A 22,602-nucleotide genomic window follows, 5' to 3' on the forward strand; every position below is an offset into this window, starting at 1 on the left:
AGAACATTATGTTTGTTTTGTATTTTTTAGGAAATAGTATTAATTAATATATAATTTTGAACAATAATTGATGTTAAACAGTATCGATAGGTCATATATCATTATCAATAGTATTACACGATAAACGAAATTAGCTAACACAGTGAAATATATTTTGCCTAGGTATAGCAAAAGTTTATGATTTTATAGATCAATAACCTGTCTTTGTTATATGTATTTATGTATTTTCAATGCAATAAAGTATAATAAATAAATAAATAAATAACCATAACTTCTAAATGGCATTTATTGAATAACTAGCTTTCCGCCCGCGGCTTCGCCCGCGTTTTCTAAGAAAAACCCGCATAGTTCCCGTTCCCGTGGGATTTCCGGGATAAAACCTATCCTATGTGTTAATCCAAGTTACCCTCTATATGTGTGCTTAATTTCATTGTAATCGGTTCAGTAGTTTTTGCGTGAAAGAGTAACAAACACACACACACACACACACATCCTCACAAACTTTCGCATTTATAATATTAGTAGGATAAACACACCATTTAATGAATCATACATCAGCTGCATACAAACACAAAAATAAAACGGTTATTATTAATCGCCTGAAAAATTAAATTATTATATATACACCATGTAAAATTCGTTACATCATTTACCACCATAAAAGACAGTCCTAATCCTAATTTAGCGTAACTAATCTCCTTATAGACTAACAGAAAACCTTTCATAGTTTCTTTCCTGGCAAACAATAAACTCGTTTAATCGTAAATGAATAAAACATTTTTCCGAACGTGTCCACGCTATCACAATTTATCAACATCACATTCCATACAATATTTCGATTCGTCTAATGTCAAACAGAATGCGCACAATAGGTAATGTATAATAATATTAGTAATGCTACCTAATATTATTATACATTACTTCTTGTAATGTTTATACATTTTGTAATTTTTTTTCCCTATTTACAATAATTTTACTTATCCCATTTTATTAAATATCTATATAAATCTTTAATACGCAATCATTACTTAATTTAATAATACGCAATCGTAGCCTGGAAGTGAAGCAAAGTTACTTGCTAGATTTTCAATTAAGTCATCGAGATCAGACGAAAATGATCATAAAATAAAAACTAACGGGCCTAACCGAATGAAATTTTTATGGAACCAATTCAAAACCATTTCGCATCATCCAAAAAAAGAATCATGTAAATCGGTTCAGAAACCTCGGCGTAAACGGTTTACATACATAAAAAAAAATACCGGTCGAATTGATAACCTCCTCCTTTTTTTTGAAGTTGGTTGAAAATTAAGTAAAGTTTCCCAAAAAATAAAAGATCACCTAGCCTTTAGATTTTTGCGTCGACACCTTATTTCACACCAACGCCCCCCTGAGACGATCATCCAAAGACCAAAAAATCCCCGTATACAGAGTGTAATAGTTACGGAATGATCGCCTGCGCACACTTAACGATCACACCCTGTTGATATACAGGGTGTACCGTACTATTGTGGTACTATAGCTCTATGAACGCTATCTATGTGGGAGTCCACCTTAATTCAGTCGCGTCGCGCTACGTCCGCCGCACTCTATTCGCTCGCTATATAAATAACATCCTGTATAGCACCGTACTATCGCGCTACGAACGCTATCTATCTGACAGCACCTTAATTCGATCGCGTCGCGCGTTACCACAGCACTCTCTCAGCTCGCCACACAAAACACACTAGTAAAGTTGTGAACTTGATCGTGACAGAGGGTCAGGGTGTCTACCGGCGTTTGCTCGTCGGAATAAAACATGTGGTATCGGCAGCTCGTCTCCATTGCCGTGAGACTGTTGTTCCAAGTCAGTTTGTGCTAAGTGCAGTGAACGAATTGCATTGTGTACATAGGGATTTCATTTAAAGTGAGTGAATATATTCATTTTATGGTGACGAATAAATGCTAATTTTGTATGAGATAATTAGTGCATAATTCGGAAATTTTCATCATTTTCGTAATTAATTTTAAGGTAAAGAACAATTCATAAACACAAAAGGGAACACCCGTTTAATATTTTAGAATAAGATTTTTGCGGTTGTTTTAATAAACACTACTAAAAGCGTACAACTATGTCTAATAAAGATAAAATTATTTACATTTACAAGCCTACAAGTATTACATAAAATAAATAAAGAACATATACAAGAACTAAATTACTAGAATTGAAAAAAAATAATTAAAATTGAATGGTCTGTTTAAATTTTCAAATAACCATAAGATCAATATTCAATAAATTTTATCTATTTTACAATTTAAAGATTTCTTCATATTTATTTAATTTTGTTTACCTATATAACGAAAAAAAAAAATCCTTAAAAACGTATTTGAAAAAAGCTACTTTAAGAAATAAACACGTGAAAAGTATCAAGGTTTGTACTTGCTTCTTAAAAAGTTATTATCTTACCAAAATCTTAGACACGAATCACTCAAAAGACAAAAGTCACTTCCTCCTAATTTAAATTATATCTCATCTGTTAATTTTTATTATAATTTTTTATAAAACATTTTTTTGGCATTAGATAATAGCAACTAACCATACTTAACTTACTAAACATATCTATACCAATTATATACAATATACAAGTCCATTAATATTATAAACTAGCGGTCCGCCCCGGCTTCGCCCGTGGTACATAATTACATTTTCTCTACATAAGAACCATCCTCGTACTTCAAGGAATATAATAAAAAAAGAATTATCGAAACCGGTTCAGCCGTTCTCGAGTTATGCGCTTACCAACACATTTTGCGATTCTTTTTTATATATAAGAGAAGAAGAAGATTATGCGAAAGTTTGTGAGGATGTGTGTGTGTTTGTTAATCTTTCACGCAAATACTACTGAACCGATTACTTTGAAATTTAGCACACATATAGAGGGTAACTTGGATTAACACATAGGAACGGAAATCCAACGGGAACGGGAACTATGCGGGTTTTTCTTTGAAAGCGCGGGCGAAACCACGGGCGGAAAGCTAGTTAATAATATAGAACTAAAATATAAGATTTTTACTTATACCCATATACTTAATTATTTCACATTCACATAATACCATGTAAATATCTACAGTGCTAATTGATATGTTTCTAGGTAGAGATTATGATAAAAGATAGAAAAATATATATTTTACACACTTTAGTTAAATTAAATAAACGCTTGAGTTATAGTTTATTTATTTTTTTTGCAATTTTTAACAATATCAATTACGATACATATTTTCTGATGCAGATTAGCGTCGAAATGTATCTTAAATTTAGAAATTAATAGTAAAATTGTTAATTGCCCGAAACTTACGTTTCTATTAAAAATACATTTCTGTGAATTCAATCACTAAAAACTTCAAGACATTTCTATCATTATTTTTCTAACAGGTTTTAACAGACGCGATAGCAAACGAAAAAAACAAATTTATTAAGCACCAGCTTACATACATTATTGTATAATATAATACATTATTGTTATTCTTTACTATAATTATTAAAGAACAAATAATTAACGCTAGAATAAAAATAAACCTATTAGTTATTTTCAGCTTTCATGGCATCTTATAAATTTCAAAATAAATTTAATTCTTAACATTACATTTTCAAAATAAGATGCAATGCTCTACCTGTTATTTATTAGATTTTTGTAAGTATACCTAAATATATTAAAAAAAAAAACAGCAAAGTGATGATATAACAATGATGCTTTATTTGCGAACGTGACTTATTCGACATAATATTGAATAATTTATATCTAAATTATGATATCAGGCATCAGCAATCTTTATTATTTCAAATAAAATTAGAATATATTAAAATTAAAATATAATATATATTGTAGGCGTAATAACGCGTACGATATATACGCCAGCAAAAAACAATTAAATGGGGTACTAAATGGTCATTAATTATATAAAAATTAAAAGAAATATGCGTTGAAACGTTAAACTTGTATGTGTATATAAATAAACATACATACTTATATATAAAACTGGGGCATTGATCAATATATTCTTAAATTTCGTGTTGAAAGGTCAGATTAGTATTGGAGCCTATCCCAAACTTATCCTTTGGCTTAACAATTACGAATGATTATTATTATTAGTAAATACTAATAGAAAGCAAGATCGCTATTTGATATCCCTTACCGAAGTAATAAATTTCAGTATAAAAATTACCGAAGAAGAGAATAAAAAGTTTCTGAAACAGCAATGACCTAATTGTACGATACTTTGGTATGCGTTTTGCTTATATCGTAACACCCTTTTCTTTTATAGTGGGGAAATCTTCCAAAGATACCCACGGCCCCGGGGGAAGGAGCCGTGGGTTATGTCGGACTGTGTTCCGTCGAGCCGCTTTAATGATGGGGCCGCGGGTATTGGTTGGAATTCTTCCGCGACATATCGTAACACCCAAGCATGTCGTGCGGAACTAACCTTCATGATCATACGTTTGAACTTGAAGCATTACAGTTACAAAATTCGACCTTTACAGCTAATAATAATATTATAAACGTACTTACTAATTATAACTTTTACTAATAATTCCAAATAAATTACATGTAGCATTGAATGAATGAAATACATAATATAATATAAGTACCTATGTATTTAATAAAGCGGACAAAGTCAAGGATGAGGTACCTAAATTAAAGAAAAAGAGCGTGTGTGCCGAGCACACGTGTCAGAAGTGAAACTTCTTTGGGAAGATTTATAGATATTAAAATCGTCGCCTCAATCCATGACGTGACGCGACCTTGAAATTTTACTCTCAACGCGCCTAACGAAGTTTAACTTTAAAATATTCATTGTTCTTTCGACTTGCACAATAACATATGTATAGGTATTTAATAGAAAAAAAACCGGCCAAGTGCGAGTCGGGCTCGCGCACAAAGGGTTCCGTAGCAGCAAATATAATAAATTACAGTTAAATCAACCTATCTCAAAAACTATAAGAGATACTTTGATCAAACCAAAAATCGTTGAAAGAGTTAATTAGCATGCATCACCTCTATTTTTTTTAGAATTTTATACCCCGTAGTTATAAAAATAGAGGGGGGGGGACATACTTTTTACGACTTTGAGAGCTGATATCTCAAAAACCGTTCACTTTAAGAAAAATGTTTTTTAGAAAACTTTATATCATTTTAAAAGACCTTTCCATTGATACCCCACACGGGTATGTACATCGAAAAAAAAAATTTCATCCCTCAGTTACATGTATGGGGGGCCCCACCCCCAATTCTTTTTTTTACTATTTAGTGTCATATTTTTGTAGCGGTTCATACAACACATATTCCCATCAAATTTCATCACTGTAGTACTTATAGTTTCCGAGTAAATCGGCTGTGACAGACGGACAGACGGACAGACGGACAGACGGACAGACGGACATGACGAAACTATAAGGGTTCCGTTTTTGCCATTTTGGCTACGGAACCCTAAAAACCATACAATTTGCGTTCCTTTGACTAACTCCAGCTACGTGCTACGAGCTACGGAGATTCTGACGATTAGAAAACCATTGTTCTAATGTGTTTAGGTCATGGATAGTTTTTTTTTTTTATTCCAATTCTGTCACATACATGTCTTTGGTTTATTTTAATACTAGCTTTCCGCCCGCGGCTTCGCTCGCGATTTCAAAGAAAAACCCGCATAGTTCCCGTTCCTGTGGGATTTCTGGGATAAAACCTATCCTATATGTTAATCCAAGTTACCCTCTATATGTGTGCTAAATTTCATTGTAATCGGTTCAGTAGTATTTGCGTGAAAGAGTAACAAACAGACATATGTACATACTCACAAACTTTCTCATTATCATTAGTAGGACGTATTTAAAAAAATTTATTTGATTCGAAACGTGTTTAAAAATCATAGATTATTTTTAAATCATCGGTTGTAGTCAGTGTAGTTCCTCTCTGTAGTTATAAGAGGGAAACTCGAGTTGAGTTCTAGCTAAAATGGATTTGAATTAAAACGAAAATATATGCCGGCAACTAACAAAAAAATAGTGATGTAGTTGAAAGGTCGTTTTCTTGTGCTCTTAAAAAACAATTAAATGCAATGTTTTTGCGAGAGTCTAACAATTATTTTAAAATTAACAATGCACTGTTTTTTACTAATATGTAATATATTGTTTTTGTATGTTTAAACTACTAAACACGTCAGAATTAATTACGGATACATTGCCATAAATGAAAATTCGATTTTTTTTTTCATGAACTCGAACTAAAACACTTTGAATATCTAGTAATAAAATATATTAATCCAATTAACGATAATGATAAATAACAAAATATGTACAAAGAATCTATCACTTCATTAGTCCCATACACAAACAACAAACTATTGCATTCCAAACTTATATTTCCTGTATCTTATTAATAATGTATACTTTATTATAATATTTAAATAAATCGAACATAATAAACGCAAACGCAAATATAATATTACTATAATTGCTTGGGCTAATTTTGCGTATTTTCTATCCATAGCGCCTCCCTTTGGTCTCAACACTAACCGATGACGAATGTACACGAACCGATTTCTAGTTTTACGCTTAGCAACACATTTGGCAATTCATTTTATTATATAGATTGCTATGCTTATGTAATTACATAGTATAAAACAAAGTCGCTTTCTCTGTCCCTATGTCCGACATAACCCACGGCCTCCGGGGAAGGAGCCGTGGGGTATGTCGGATTTGTCCCTATGTATGCTTAAATCTTTACAACTAGGCAACGGATTTTTATGCGGTTTTTTTTTTAAATACATAGAGTGATTCAAGAGCAAGGTATATAATGTATAAGGTTAAGACAAAGCGAGCACAGCCGCGGGCGGAAAGCTAGTAAATATACAAAGTCGCAAAATATATAGTTTCAATTTGTTCCTGATCGCCCACGCATATCACATATTGCTGATTTTTGGTGTCAGTGTATCATAAAATGTATCTATTGCCTCGCTTATAATACAGTATATGCAAAAACTTGCGAACACATTATCATTTAAAGGCGCTAATGAAGCCTTCGCAAAAAGTTTAAATTAATCTCATCACTTAATTTATGTAGTTAAAAAATACACATTTTAACGCATCAAATTATTGGATTGTCACTGATAAGTGTTCAAAGTTTTAATTCAATCGTTGTGAATCAAAATCGTGGCCGAAGAAGTCGGTAAATACAAACATGCAGGCGAAGCTAATAAAAACGCGTTAAAAATCAGCTACATTTCGTTCTGACAAAAAAATACGAAATTTCATTGTTAATTAATAGATTATTAATACACCTTGTAATTTATTTCCTTATTCCACCTACAAAAATAGATTATATTTTTAAACAGAAAACGATATGTCATAATCGTAAAATCGTCTTTACAATCATAAAATCTATTTAAATGTCATGTCGCGAGGGAAAAAATAAATGAGTTTACGAATATAATAACCTAGATACGGATTAATATTTTTTTTTTCATCAATTATCAACATTATAATTAAATTAATTAATTATCTATATTTTTAGATATTTTTGAGACCTTTAACGCACAAAAATTAAAATTTTTAAAATACCAATGTACGTATTATGTTTTTAATTTCTCCAAGTTTTACACATCAGTAAAATATTTTAATCGATCAATCACTACAACTACAATCTTTTATTATACATATATTACTGTTCATGTGTATCTATTTATTATCGTTCACAAAATGCCACAATTTTCTATTGCTTTAGGTGCCATAAGTCGAGCATACTAAATTTTAATTACATATTATGACATCATGCTATTTTTAAAGATACAAATATCATTAAAATAATAGTCCGTAAATCCACAAGACTTTGCTCAAGCCACATTTTTTAAAGCTCAATATGAACATCGTCAATCAGACATAGCAGACTGTTAATATTATCTTTAAACAATATAAAAGTTATATACTTTTAAATAAATTAATATTATATCATTCACTGTGACATTGAAAACAGCAGTGTTTTTTAAACAAGTTTAATAGACGATCCAGTTCTATAGGAATGTGAAATGTATCTATGAGAACTAATTAATTTCACATTAGACCAATCTGTAGAATTAATCTGACCACTACAGATTTATAAAAATAACAAATAATAGTTTAATTTTAACCTATTGTTGAACTGTGATACCGGTTAAAACCCATTTCAGACACCAGCTCTTCCAAATCCAGCTAATTGTTTGATAATTGATTAATTTATGTGTAGATTAATTTATGTTGATTGGGAATTGTGAGGAGAAATAAATAAATGATTTGATTTGATTGGTGTATTTTCATGAAAAACACTTTTTGCTTGATTAGATAGAGATTAGTAGTAGCATGATTTTAATACTTTTACCCGGTTTTAAGTTAGTCCGTATTTAATAATGAAACGGTGAGTCGTCAACAAAAGGTCATTGCACATTAGTCACCAGACACAACAATAGATCGAGCAAATAGTTCCCAAATTGGAACAGAAAAAGTGTTAACTCGATGAGCATTCACATATTTCTGGTAATCAGCCTTGACCGTGCGGACACTTGTTCCTTGGAGCAGTCCTAGAAGCCGACCTTCGTAAGAAACGCGTCCGTGTTCAATTATCGAAGACATTTATTGCGTAGCGAACGAACAAATAAGAACAAGTAAAATAACTTTTCCTTGTTCAATGAGCAGTTCAAATAGGATGTACGACAAAGGTTGTAAGGATAATAGACCTGCTTGCAGTCCCTTTAGATTCCAACACATGCAATTTTTAATCAGTAGGTGTAGAAAGGCAAAAACATAATTCGCAAAGTTTTAGAATGTTTGCTTGTGAGAACTATGTTGATGATATGTCTGTACCACATAATCCCTATAAGTAAAAAAAACCGTTATTTTCTCTTTATATGGTGGCCAAAAGCACAAAGATTAAATAGAAAAAGGTCAAGTAAAATCGATTAAATATTTCACATGTTAACTATTTATATCCAAAAAGGAACTTACAATACTTGTTATTTTTATTATTATCTGGTCAACAATAACATGACACATTACATAAAACATTAGTTTGGTCCTAATCGGGCATGATAATTAATTTATTCATTTATTTATGAATTCATCTTCAACGACAAACTTAGTCTAGAACTTTCGAAGTCAACGAACTTTATTTTGAAACCTAGACCTTGAATGTAGGAGATCAATAAGCTACATAATATTTAAATGAAAGAAATTGTTATAAATATGACTCGCTGAGCGACAGACGTTTTCTATCTTCTGGCGAACTGTCGGTATACGGTTGAAGGTGAAGAACCCATAATTTTTTTTTGTGAAAAATTGTAAAGTTAGCGTGACGTGAAAAAAGGGAATTAGAAGTTCATAATTCATCGTTATTTGTTAATGTATATTTGCTATGTTATAATATAATACTTATTATATCGACGAAAAATATTTTTACTGCAAAAAAACGTGAACGTGACTCATTAGTGAAAGATGTTGCCATGAAATACCAAATCTATAAACATTCAATCTAATTTATTAGTATCGATGTTTAACGATCCATAACGGTAATGTGTTAAGATAAAAAAAAAGATAGTTATATGATAATAGATCAATGCTGTAAGCATTGATCTATTATCTATGATCTATTATGGACCGCGAATATTTATAAAATGTTCTATAAAAACCAACACGTTTTCAAATCCAATTACTTTACTTTTGTCCTTTTACTTTCTTTAAAATGTTTGACAATATTACCAGATATTAGACTACAGGCCCGTGTTGAAAAAATTATGGGTCATTTGACCCACCACCTGACCTATCTAGAATGATATAAGAGCATAAAATAATAAGATTCAGCACTATGACGTCACTTGTAAGCTGTCCACCTGAGTGCAGATGAGAATTCGAAGGTTCAGGTAGAGATTTTCTCCCCTTGTCTCCATGATTTTTGTACGGCGTTGCGGAATAATTGATTAAAAGTAGTATAGAAGTAGTATGACACAGATGCCGTACAAAATCAAATGACCAAATTTACCCCGGCAACTGTCGAAAAATAAAAATAAATTCCGACTTTGTGGACCACAATTTTTGTACGGCATCTGTGTCATACTATTTCTATACTGCTTTTAAGCCATTATTCTGCAATGCCGTACAAAAATCATGGAGACAAGGGGAGAAAATCTCTACCTGAACTTTCGAATTCTCACCTGCACTCAGGTGGACAGCTTACGAGTGACGTCATAGTGCTGAATCTTATTATTTTATGCTCTTATATCATTCTAGATAGGTCAGGTGGTGGGTCAAATGACCCATAATTTTTTCAACATGGGCCTGTAGTCTAATGTGCGAGGATGCGTAGCGAAGCGTAGGGATGTGTTTGTAAAAAACCAATCTCATCGCTTCATTTAGCGTTTGAAGCGATACTAGTTCTTTACACTCTTCTTTAATCTTTCTACACATCCTCGCACATCTCTGATGGAAAAGCACCCTCATACTAAAATAACCACCATTAACACTAAACACACACATTGTCAACATATATTGCATAGTGTCACATATTACGCAAGTGATTACATTTACATAACATCTATAGAGTAGATAAAACGCACACGCGATATCATATAAACATACAGAGACGTCTAATGCAACCTATCGAGATATAAATCGCGACCTTGCAATCATTAGTCAGACATGCCGGTATACATCGAAACACGTAAGTTCATTTTATTAATAACTAGCGACCCGCCCCGGCTTCGCACGGGTGCAATGCTGATACTAAATACACTACAGAAAAATTGTGAACGTTGTATAGGTATAAAAATATAGCGGCCCGCTCCGGCCTCCGGCATCGCACGGGTATAAAATACATAGCCGGGCGGCCGCAAACGCTACGTCCTGCAATTTTTAAATCTGTAATATCTTCGAAAATATTCACTTAAATCATACGGTGTAAAGGGCCATATAGATCTATATTAAATGAACAATGTATCCATGGTATTTAATTGGTTAAGGATTAATGCTGTATTGGTTAAAATCGCTTCGAAAATTAGCCATTATTTGTCGTAAAAAGTAAATGACAAAAAAAAGTTATCGTGGGTTATCCATAAGAGATAGACATATACCATCGCGGACTTTTCTGTAGACCTTTTCAATGTGTATAATACTTAGTACATTATTTTGATAAAACTCGTAGGGTTCAGCCTGCGTTTGCAATGTAAGCGGAATACATGTAATTTTTTACGACATCACATTAGAAGCCTCAAAAATAACAGTACTTCTCCACTACTTAATGGATCTTATTATACATATAAACCTTCCTCTTGAATCACTCTATCTATTAAAAAAAACCGCATCAAAATCCGTTGCGTAGTTTCAAAGATTTAAGCGTACAAAGGGACATAGGGACATAGGGACATAGGGACAGGGAAAGCGACTTTGTTTTATACTATGTAGTGACTAGAGGTCCGCCCCGGCTTCACCCGTGATACATATTTCGCAATAAAAGGTAGCCTATGTCCTTTCTCGGGTATCAAAATATCTCCATACTAAATTTCATGCAAATTGTTTCAGTAGTTTAGGCGTGATTGAGTAACAGACAGACAGACAGAGTTACTTTCGCATTTATAATATTAGTATGGATTATTCTCTAATTTATTACTAAATTGTCGCTGATAAAATATTCGCGTTTATATAATAAACATTTTTGCGTTTGGTAAAGCCATTATCAACGTATTCATCGATGGTGTTTCGTAACTTTCTCCGTGCGAAATATTTTAAAGCATAAGAATGTACGTCAAAAAGGATTTGTTTGAACGTGAATTATCAATATTAATATTTTGTTTGTTTTCACATGTATTAAATAAAAAAGAAACAGCCAAAATATAGAACAGAAAGAGACAGAGATAAAATATCCAGATATTTAAATAAATTGTGCAACTTAAAACTAGAGTGACTACCTATAAAGATGTGACGTATGCCAAATACTTTTTTAATTATATCTTTCATTAATGAAATTGCTCAATATTTTCTAATAGTTGCGTAAATTATTCTAATAATAATTTATTTAAATCCGCTACTTTACTTATGCTCTTTGTAAGGCTCTATGTATGGTAATTGTCAGATTATTCGTTAAATAAAATACCAGTGAAAGCATCTATTACTTTCGTATGAAAGATATTGCAAGATATTCAATCAATTTTGAACTAAAGATACTTTTTCAATTTTGAACTACAGATACCTACTGAGAATCATAACAAAAATTTAATACGGTTAAACATTAGATTCCCTGATAAACTCTACGGAAATAACACAAAAATATGACCTCGTTTCCGCATACATATCCCTCAAATAATGTAGTAATGCAGAATTACTCATCAAATTATACCAAATTAAACCTTTTTATATGGGTTTTCCGTAAAATTGAACATACAATAAAACACTAGATTAGACCAAAGATGTAGGAATGGATAACCAATTGTAAATGCACTCACAAAAGTTTTAAACTCAAGATAAATTAAATTCCAATTAAGACATCAAATAATTAGTTATCTTTGATAGCAATATTAACAAAAAAGCTTCCAAACAAAATAAATGTTACGATTAAAAAATGTTTACACTATATAAATTTTGACAAAATGGAAGTAATTCGATCACGGCTGCATTCGAACCCACGCGACGCGACGTCTTCTGCCTTACCGGGGCGCACTACATAAAATAATGTACCATATCGTTTTACAGCATTCGATAATATATTAACCACTTCACAAACTATGAAAATGGAATTGATTGTTAAATAAATAAAGTAACATAACGTTAAATTGAACAATTTTTTGTTCAACTATTTAACGGCACGCGCACTTAATTACATTTTACATAATGTGGAAGGCTTATTATTCACAAAAAAAAATGAATTGTTTTTACTTTAACATTTGTTGACCTACAATGGCCCTGTTACGGTCTTTGAAGGATCCGTTCCACGTGCATATTCAAATTATAATAGTAATATATAAATTAAATTCTTTTATACAGCAATTTATAACTGGATATTTAAATGCTTGCTAAGTACTTACACAGTTGACCTACATTTTATCTATTAAGAGTTTTAAATCTTCAATACATTAAAAATTAAAATGAATGTATACCCACAGCTCCCAGATAACCGTGTCGAATTATTTTCTTTATTTTTGAGTAAATATTAATGTCATTCAAAGTTTGTCTGTATCGTATAGGAGCTACCAACGTTGACAAGAGAGAATTTTGCTATTTCGGTTAGAGTCCGGGCTGTCTGGCTGGTCGCAGTGGTTGCGTTTAGTAGTGCGCATCTTATCTGCACAGGATAATTTCCTTAATTTTAAGTCATTTTTTAACGCGTAATTTTTAATCTTTTGCCTTTAGATAGATCCATCAGACATAATTTTTTTATTGCAAGACGTTTTTTTCGTTGTTAAATAGGTGCCAGACGCAATTTTTTATTTCGCTTTTATAAAAAATTCAAATTATTTTAGTATGTCTGTAATTTTCATATTATGTTCTTCAAACATAATATAATCTTAAATTAATTAGCCAGACGCTAATTCGATTGTTAAGTATTAAATAATGTGTATAAATAAATAAAAGTAATGAAGCATGCAGCTCATCAGCTAGTGTATTTTAATTATGCGACAGGAAATAATTGCAAGAATACAATATTATTTACACTTGTTCTTATAAAATAATAAAAGTTAAAATGAAAAAAAGAACATAAAAGTGAAAAATAAATTAAAGTTACTGTATACATTCAGACTGAAGAGTTTTGAAATTGGAAGCTTGAGACAACTAAAAAATTAGTTTCAATATTGATGTACACACATACACACACACAACACACACACACCACACCACACACGACACACACACACACACACACTCGCATGTTTAAGTTTGTATTGAATTTAACTAAAGTAGTTAGCATGAATTTATATAGGTATACTAGCGGTCCGCCCCGACTTCGCCCGTGGTACCTAGGTACATACATGTTTAATCTATCCTATCTCTCAAGTTGGATCGAACTGCACATGGTATGCGAATTTTATTATAATCGGTTAAGTGGTTTAGGAGTCCATTGAGGACAAACATTGTGACACGAGATTTATATATAATTGTTATCATCATCGTCACTACACATAGTATAAAACAAAGTCGCTTTCTCTGTCCCTATGTCCCTTTGTACGCTTAAATCTTTGAAACTACGCAACGGATTTTGATGCGGTTTTTTTAACAGATAGAGTTATTCAAGAGGAAGGTTTATATGTATAATAACATCCATTAAATAGTGGAGAAGTACTGTTATTTTTGAGGTTTCTAATGTGATGTCGTAAATAACTACATTTTTTCCGCTTACATTGCAAACGCAGGCCCTACGAGTTTTATCAAAATAATGTACTAAGTATTGTACACATTGAAAAGGTCTACAGAAAAGTCCGTGATGGTATAACATGTCTATCTCTTATGGATAACCCACAATAACTTTTTTTTGTCATTTACTTTTTACGACAAATAATAGCTAATTTTCGAAGCGATTTTAACCAATACAGCATTAATCCTTAACCAATAAAATACCTTGAATACATTGTTCATTTAATATAGATCTATATGGCCCTTTACACCGCATGATTTAAGTGAATATTTTCGATGATATTACAGATTTATGGATATGGAGGAGTATGGATATATGTATATGGAGTTTCTTGCCGGTTCTTCTCCGTAGATACTTCTTTCGGAATCGGTGGTAAATTTTAAAATATGTAATGACGTTTCAAAAGTGTTATAAAAGTTCTATAAGAAGTCTAATTGAATAAATAAATGTTTGAGTTTGAGTTTGAAAAATTGCGGGACGTAACGTTTGCGGCGGTACCGGCCGGCCGCCCGGCTATATATTTTATACCTGTGCGAAGCCGGAGCGGGCCGCTATGTTTTTTTAAACAACGTTCACAGTTTTTCTGTAGTGTATTTAGTATCAGCATTGCGAACCCGTGCGAAGCCAGGGCGGGTCGCTAGTTAAGTAATAAAAAAAATTGTTTTGTATAGAAGATTGTTGATGTCCTACCCTAATACATAGTTTATTTTTTAGCCTAAGGAATAAAATGTACCATGGAAGGTACTTGTTCCCACAACACAGGGAATCCTAGAGTAGGAACAATTCAATTTCTATGCATCTTATATTTTCGAAAAAAAAAGTTATTGTTTATTGTTATTTAATTTTCACGGCCAACCCTTTCTATCTCTCTTGCACTTTAAATTATCTCTCCATATACACAATCATCAAATTGTTATGCACCTACTTTCACTACGTTTTTATTTGTACATATTTAATACTTAACAATCGAATTAGCGTCTGGCTAATTAATTTTAGATTATATTATGTTTGAAGAACATAATATGAAAATTACAGACATTCTAAAATAATTTGAATTTTTTATAAAAACGAAATAAAAAATTGCGCATGGCTCCTATTTAACAACGAAAAAAACGTCTTGCAATAAAAAAATTATGTCTTATGGATAGATCTAAAGGCAAAAGATTAAAAATTTCGCGTTAAAAAATGACTTTAAATTAAGGATATTTTCCTGTGCAGATAAGATGAGATGAAGAGATTAATACATATTTAAAAGGATGACATCAAAAAAACCATGACTTCAATACAATAATTTCTTTTGACATTCGAAGTTTTATCTTCTATGCGTGTGGTGTTACGATGCAGCCCCCCTAGTCAAGTGGTTTTCTGTTAGCGTAGCGTTCAATAGAATAGACTACGAATGTGAATGAGATTGACGTAAGCTGTAGATAAACGTATCTACAGCTTACGTCAATCTCATACATTCGTAGTCTATTCTATTGAACGCTACGCTAACAGAAAGCCACTTGACTAGGGGGGCAGGAATTAGAATGTTTCTGTTAAATGTCAAAAAATTTTAAAATAACAAATTACTAATAATATGGTTATCATTATAAAACATACGTAGTTTTCTAATAGGACTGATACGAAATGCAACTAATTTGTTCATTTAAAAAGCTGCCATTAACGAAAATCGTAAATGATTAACTTAAATAATTCATTATTTAACTCCACTTTAGGGACACGCATTCCTAATTCATTATTAAACACTTTATATCTGTCATAAGAGAAATAATAAAAAGTTCATACAAAAACTATTTATTGAATTAAATATTGTATGTTAATAGTACCGATTAAGCTTACCTGATACCATATGATACGAAGGACCTCATTGTATTCTGAATAACAATACGAACTGATCCTAGTCTAGAAAATTCCACATTACCTATATGGATAATGGAACCTTTCTTTTTGTTTCACAAATGGATAGTTAAGTGTGTATATTTATAACACGCTTTCTTAGCTTCACTTGTTTGTACTTTTTTAGAGTCGATTTTGACCCACTTTAAACGGACAGATTTAATTCTAGCTTCCTAAACATATCAAGGATCATTGACAATACATAATTTTCATGAGTTTTTCTTATTGTCCTCATTCGAGGATTAAAATTATATTAATTAAGATAAGACGAATTTATTTTATCGTGAGAAAAACAACACATTTTTATGAAAATCTTGTGATTTAAATTCATTATACAAGATAATAGATATATTTAGCAGTACATATTAAGGTTGTAGGCATTTTTTATATTCGATTTATTTAAATAAATCGTCAGCATTATCGATCTGGGTTAAAAACAATTTAACTTGCTAATTTATGACACAGGTTTTAACACAGAGCAAAGCCTTAATATATTATATGGATTTAAATTCCTAACAGTTAAATAGATTACATACCTACATTAATTTTGAAATCCTTTGATTAAATTTTAAAATTTAACGACATCATTATAGTGTGTATAAAAAACTTTATACCAATTAAATCATTGTAATTATTTACATCTTACATTTTCTCAAGAAAAATATATTATTTATCACATTATTACCTCAAAAAAGTAATAGATTCTACGCTTAACGTTACAATGTTATAATAATCAGTGCAACATTTAGATACAACACCAGTGTACGTGTGCATTCTCATATTACTCGTCTTTATCAGTAATTATTTCCACGTTTTTCCCTCATTGTTCCAATAACTGGTTTGGCTCTATGTTAAAAACTTTGCGGTTAATCCCAGACCTTATTAGTTATTACTCTCCGTCTATCAAGTATTTTCAATCTGCTATTGCTTCATACATTGCCCCTTATAAAACCTCCTAGGAAAATTAGCTCTATAATAAGATCGAGTCACCACAAAACTATAATCATGAAGAGGAAAGATTTGATTGTTTGAATTGAATAGGCTCCATAACTACTGGACTGTTTTAAAATATATTTTTATCAATAGAATCCTACATTATCCCTGATAAACATAGGCTATATTTACGGCTAGCATCAGTAAACAGTATTTGTGCAAAATATTACGTTAAGGATAGGAGATATAATATACCAACTGGCACTATGCCAGCGGTAGATTATGGCTTAAACTTTTCATTGTGACAAATATGGGCGTATAAATATAATAATGTGAAATATTCATCAATTCTCGCATTGAGGAATATTCATTCAATTAATTTTCCCACGGATCTCAATTTCAATTGTCTTCCCTTTGACGTTGCAATACCCAATTGATAATAATCTTGCATTTATAGATAAACTTTTCAAGTAAAAGTTATTTATATTTCTTATATATAAAATTCTCGTGTCACAATGTTAGTCTGCATACTCCTCCGAAACGGGTGGACCGATTCTCATGAAATTTTCTGTGCATATCGGGTAAGTCTGAGAATCGGCCAACATCTATTTTTCATATGTACCACGGGCGAAGCCGGGGTTGGCCGCTAGTATATGTATAAAAATATGTATTTGCACCTAAATACTATAAAGTATACAAAGCCCATATAAATGAGGAATAAACATAAATAGTCACCTTAACGATCACATCGCGTGATAATATTATCTGACAATTGCTACCGAGTAAGGAAACCCAAAATTAAAACAACGTACTATTAGATGAGGCAGGTACTAAATGCACAAAGACGCACATCTGTTATTCGCAAATAAACTACAATTTACTCGTAAAATCCCATACGATTCAACGAGTAACAATTTTCTTATCAAGCCATTGAGAAATTACAAAGACACCAGAACTTATACTACTACTATCCATCTAATGCTCAATTCATAAGCATTCATTATTACCGCTTAATTTATAATGTTTTCTATAGTATAAATAAGCATATCAGTCGTTAAACAAATTAACTTTTTACTTGCACAAACCACCTCTTTTCCTGATTCCCATAATCTACATATTGATTAATTATAGATCAATTTCAATGATGTTGATGAACTTGACATTGCGTAACTATAAACGAGTCTTATAAAGAAAATTACTTTATTAAAGCCGTGTTTATTTAATGCTAATATTACGTTATCTCAAACCACTGTTGAGGAATATAATGTCCCATGCATTCCAATTACTTATATCTAAGTATTGCGATGAAACAATCTACTTCATGAAAACAACAAGTCGCTTCCGTATTCTAGTTATCTTGTTAATCTTTCATCATTATTTCAATGTAAGATTAGCTCATTAAGTAATAATATAAAACTTTATTGTAAGAATCAAACAAAAACTACACACTGCATTTTAGACGGACCATTTGAAATAATGATAGTTCAATTGAAACACAAACTGAATGCGAGTATAAAGATTTTAAAAACATTAATTTCAAAGTAATACTTAAATACATTTTAATGTAAACTTATCGTTAAGAAAAACATCTTGGTTAGAATGCAAAATAATTTAAATAAACATAATGTATTAAAGCATGCTTTTTTTTACAGATGGTTCAACAGCAACCAGCGCTGCTATCTGCGCTATGGATACTGTTAACAATATTACTGCCAACGAGAACACAAAATATGAATCCAGTTTCGTCTTTCATGAACTTCCTCCAAGAAGGCTCACATCAACTCGACACCGAGCCGCCTGATCAAGTGAACCTGCTTTCAGAGTACGATTTCATTATAGTCGGCGCTGGTACGGCCGGGTGTGTTATAGCTAATCGTTTAACTGAAATACCAGACTGGAAAGTTCTATTGGTGGAAGCGGGAGTCAACGAGAACTACCTCATGGACATCCCTATACTAGCTAACTATCTCCAATTTACGGCAGCGAATTGGAAGTATAAAACGAAGCCTTCAGATAAATATTGCGCCGGTTTCGAAAACCAACAGTGCAATTGGCCTCGAGGAAAAGTTGTAGGTGGTTCGAGTGTTATAAATTATATGATTTATACAAGAGGCGCACCACAGGACTATAACAATTGGGAAGCAATGGGCAATAAGGGGTGGAATTGGGAGGAGGTGTTACCATACTTTAAAAAAGTTGAAAACTTTAATATACCAGCATTTGACAATCCTAAATATCACGGACACGAAGGCTTCCTCAATGTCGAGCACGCGCCATTTCGAACAACCAAAGCTAAACAATGGGTAAAAGGCGCTCAAGAATTAGGATTCAAATACAGTGATTACAATGGCGCAAATCCAGGCGGAGTGTCCTTCTTGCAACTATCGATGAAGAATGGAACCCGTCACAGTTCAAGTAGAGCATACTTGCATCCAATTAATAAAAGAAATAATCTTTACCTGTCAAAAGGTAGCATGGTGACTAAACTAATATTCGATTCAGATAAAAAGAGAGTTATCGGAATAGAACTCGAAAAACGTGGAAAGCGATTTAAAATCCTAGCTAAGAGAGAAGTTATCGTTTCTGCAGGCGCTATTAATTCGCCCCAACTTTTGATGCTTTCTGGTATAGGGCCAAGAGATCACTTGGAATCGCTTAAAATACCAGTCGTTAAAGACTTGCCTGTTGGATACAACTTGATGGACCATATTGCTGCCGGGGGAGTACAATTTATGGTGAACCAGCAAAACTTTAGTTTATCCACAGAATATATCCTAAACCATTTAGAATTAGTATTCAAATGGATGAAAACACACAAAGGACCTTTATCTATTCCTGGTGGGTGTGAAGCTTTAATATTCATGGACTTAAAAGACAAGTACAACAAAACCTCCTGGCCTGATCTTGAATTACTTTTCATTGGTGGTGGTCTGAACTCTGATCCATTACTACCGAGAAACTTTAATTTTGATGAAAAAATATACGCAGAAACATATAGCCCGTTAGGAAAAGATGATATCTTCATGATATTTCCCATGTTAATGCGACCAAAATCGAAGGGAAGAGTACTGTTGCAAAGTAGAAATCCTAAAGTCCATCCAACATTAGTACCAAATTATTTTGAATATCCAGAGGACTTGCAAAAAATAGTTGAAGGAATAAAAGTTGCTATAGAAATTTCTAGACAGCCAGCTATGCGTAAGCTTGGAACAAAAATGTACGACGTTCCAATTGAAGAATGTCTTAAGTACGGTCCTTTTGGTAGTGATGCTTACTTCGCTTGTCAAGCTCAGATGTTTACATTTACTATATACCATCAAAGTGGAACTTGCAAAATGGGTGTGGAGAGTGATCCATCTTCTGTTGTAGATAACAGATTACGGGTACATGGGATTGAGGGACTAAGAGTAATAGATGCTAGTGTAATGCCTGAAATAGTATCAAGTCATACGAATGCTCCAGTATACATGATAGCAGAAAGAGGTTCAGACTTTATCAAACAGGACTGGGGACGCTACAAATAAATTATTATTATTTACTCGATTACTTTTTAAACTGTGATTTTAATGTAATTTTAGTACCTATGGTTTTGTATGAGTAGTAAATTATGGTAGAATTATCGATGCAATAGTAGTATAATAATTTGATTTTTACTATTTATATTCTTCGCGATAAATTATCTATGTAGATACTGTTGCGTCAAGAATATCGAACGATAGCGATGTCAATAGAGCAAGCAATAACAATGAAATTGTTATTGGGCATTTAATATAATTAAAAATAGCTTTAATCTCGTTTAATGTTATATGTATTATAAGTGGCCTTTGGTGAACAAAATTTGCTTAGTATGAAGGTTTATTTGATAAAAATCTATTTGATGAAAGGAACCTCTAAAAATGTCATGCAATATGATAAATCAATTTTTCTTTATACATATATGGTATTGTATCATGTGTATAAGCATTTTTACTAGAACGAAACTGTAGGATATCCACCTCAACAATGTTTCCAATGATTTCGTTCTTTAAAAATTATTTAATTTTAAATAAGCTGTTTGTAATGTACTTACTACTTTAAATATGTAAATTTTGATAATTTTATGTGAAAACATGTATAAATCTTATGTAAAGACTGTTTCGTGATAATTAATTTAGACTAAATAAATTTTTAAATATGACTTTTTGTTTTATTTTTAGTCTTGGCAGATTTTAATTCAATATCACCTAATTATTATGAAAGCCACTACCATATAGTATTTTCTGAGCTTCTACACCTAAGCCAAACCTTATCTAAAGTACCATGAAAAGTAAATGTACATGTACATAACTAATTCTATAGTAAATTATGTATCGAAGCAACTATGGAGTTGCATGCCGTTTCTTCTCCATAAATACTGCTTTCCGAAACAGTGGTAAATGTTAAAAATATGTTATGACGATTCAAAAGTGCTTCTAGAAAAAGTCTAATTGAATAAATAAATGTTTCAGGTTTCATCATATTCCAACAGATGTGATATGTAAACCTCTATTGTTAACAACCTGGTTTAAAATTTGAACAAAAAATCATACCAAATATCGTCGAAATAAGGTCTCATTTTGAAATGATAATGTTGAGATAAATCTATACGAATATTATAAAGCTGAAGAGTTTGTTTGTTTGAACGCGCTTATCTCAGGAACTACTGGTCTGATTTGAAAAATTATTTCGGTGTTAGATAGCCCATTTATCGTGGAAGGCTATAGGCTATATATCATCACGCTAAGACCAACAGGGGCAGAGCCACGCGGGTGACACCGCGGGGCGCAACTAGTATTAGATAAAATTGGAATATTCGACATAATGACCCGTCGAACAACATAATTACGACGATTTGTTTGTCAAATAAAATTAATTGTGTAACGGAAAATTAACACCGGCGTCTATTTTGACAATAACAATATAAAGCTATAAAAATACGCATTCGGACAAATCTATTACTAATGAAAAATCGGTATTTCCTAAAACAATATCCGCTTCATTAAGAATAGACTTCTTTAAAATTTAAATTACCTATACGCATTAGTGAATGAATATTTAAAACAATAAACTTGAAATATAAATAACAAAGGAATTATTCAAGTAATTAATATACAAATTGTATTTTGTTGATAGAATTTAAATTTCTAATATAGTTTTTAAGAATGTAAAAACTTATTCGCTACGTTGATTATGAATTATTTAAATGTATTTATAAACTAGCAGTCCGCCCCGGCTTCGCCAGTGGTACATATTTCGCAATAAATTATAAAAGGTAGCCTATGTTCTTTCTCAGGGTGTAAAGATTGTCTGTGCCAAATTTCATCAAAATCGGTTGAGAGGTTTAAACGGGAAAGCGTAA

General features: G+C 31.9%; 2 protein-coding genes across 5 annotated transcripts in view; one reads left to right on the forward strand and one right to left on the reverse strand.

Annotated features, from left to right (window-relative positions):
• Nucleotides 1-22,602, reverse strand: part of Flo2 (flotillin-2) — a 236,811-nt gene that overhangs the window by 193,736 nt on the left and 20,473 nt on the right. The gene's annotated exons all lie outside the window — the stretch shown is intronic.
• On the forward strand, nt 1,746-21,402 carry LOC149478960 (glucose dehydrogenase [FAD, quinone]-like). Of its 3 annotated transcripts, none has more exons than XM_089708590.1 (2): nt 1,746-2,011; nt 18,878-21,402. In XM_089708590.1, the coding sequence occupies exon 2, from the start codon at nt 18,878-18,880 to the stop codon at nt 20,747-20,749; it is 1,872 nt and encodes a 623-aa protein (XP_089564716.1). In that variant the 5' UTR covers nt 1,746-2,011; the 3' UTR covers nt 20,750-21,402. The 3 variants fall into 3 exon arrangements, with proteins under 3 accessions (XP_089564716.1, XP_089564714.1, XP_089564717.1); XM_089708588.1 differs by having other exon boundaries at nt 1,746-1,906; XM_089708591.1 differs by lacking the exon at nt 1,746-2,011 and adding an exon at nt 10,665-10,712.

Source organism: Colias philodice, chromosome 21 (genome assembly GCF_061535455.1).
Source record: "Colias philodice isolate Cphi_HAF_F1 chromosome 21, ilColPhil1 Martin Lab GWU primary, whole genome shotgun sequence".
Classification (NCBI taxonomy): domain Eukaryota; kingdom Metazoa; phylum Arthropoda; class Insecta; order Lepidoptera; family Pieridae; genus Colias; species Colias philodice.

Bases quoted from the DNA above. Each gene is read 5' to 3' on its own strand.
- LOC149478960 (XM_089708590.1), top strand. From the start codon at position 18,878: ATGGTTCAACAGCAACCAGCGCTGCTATCTGCGCTATGGATACTGTTA.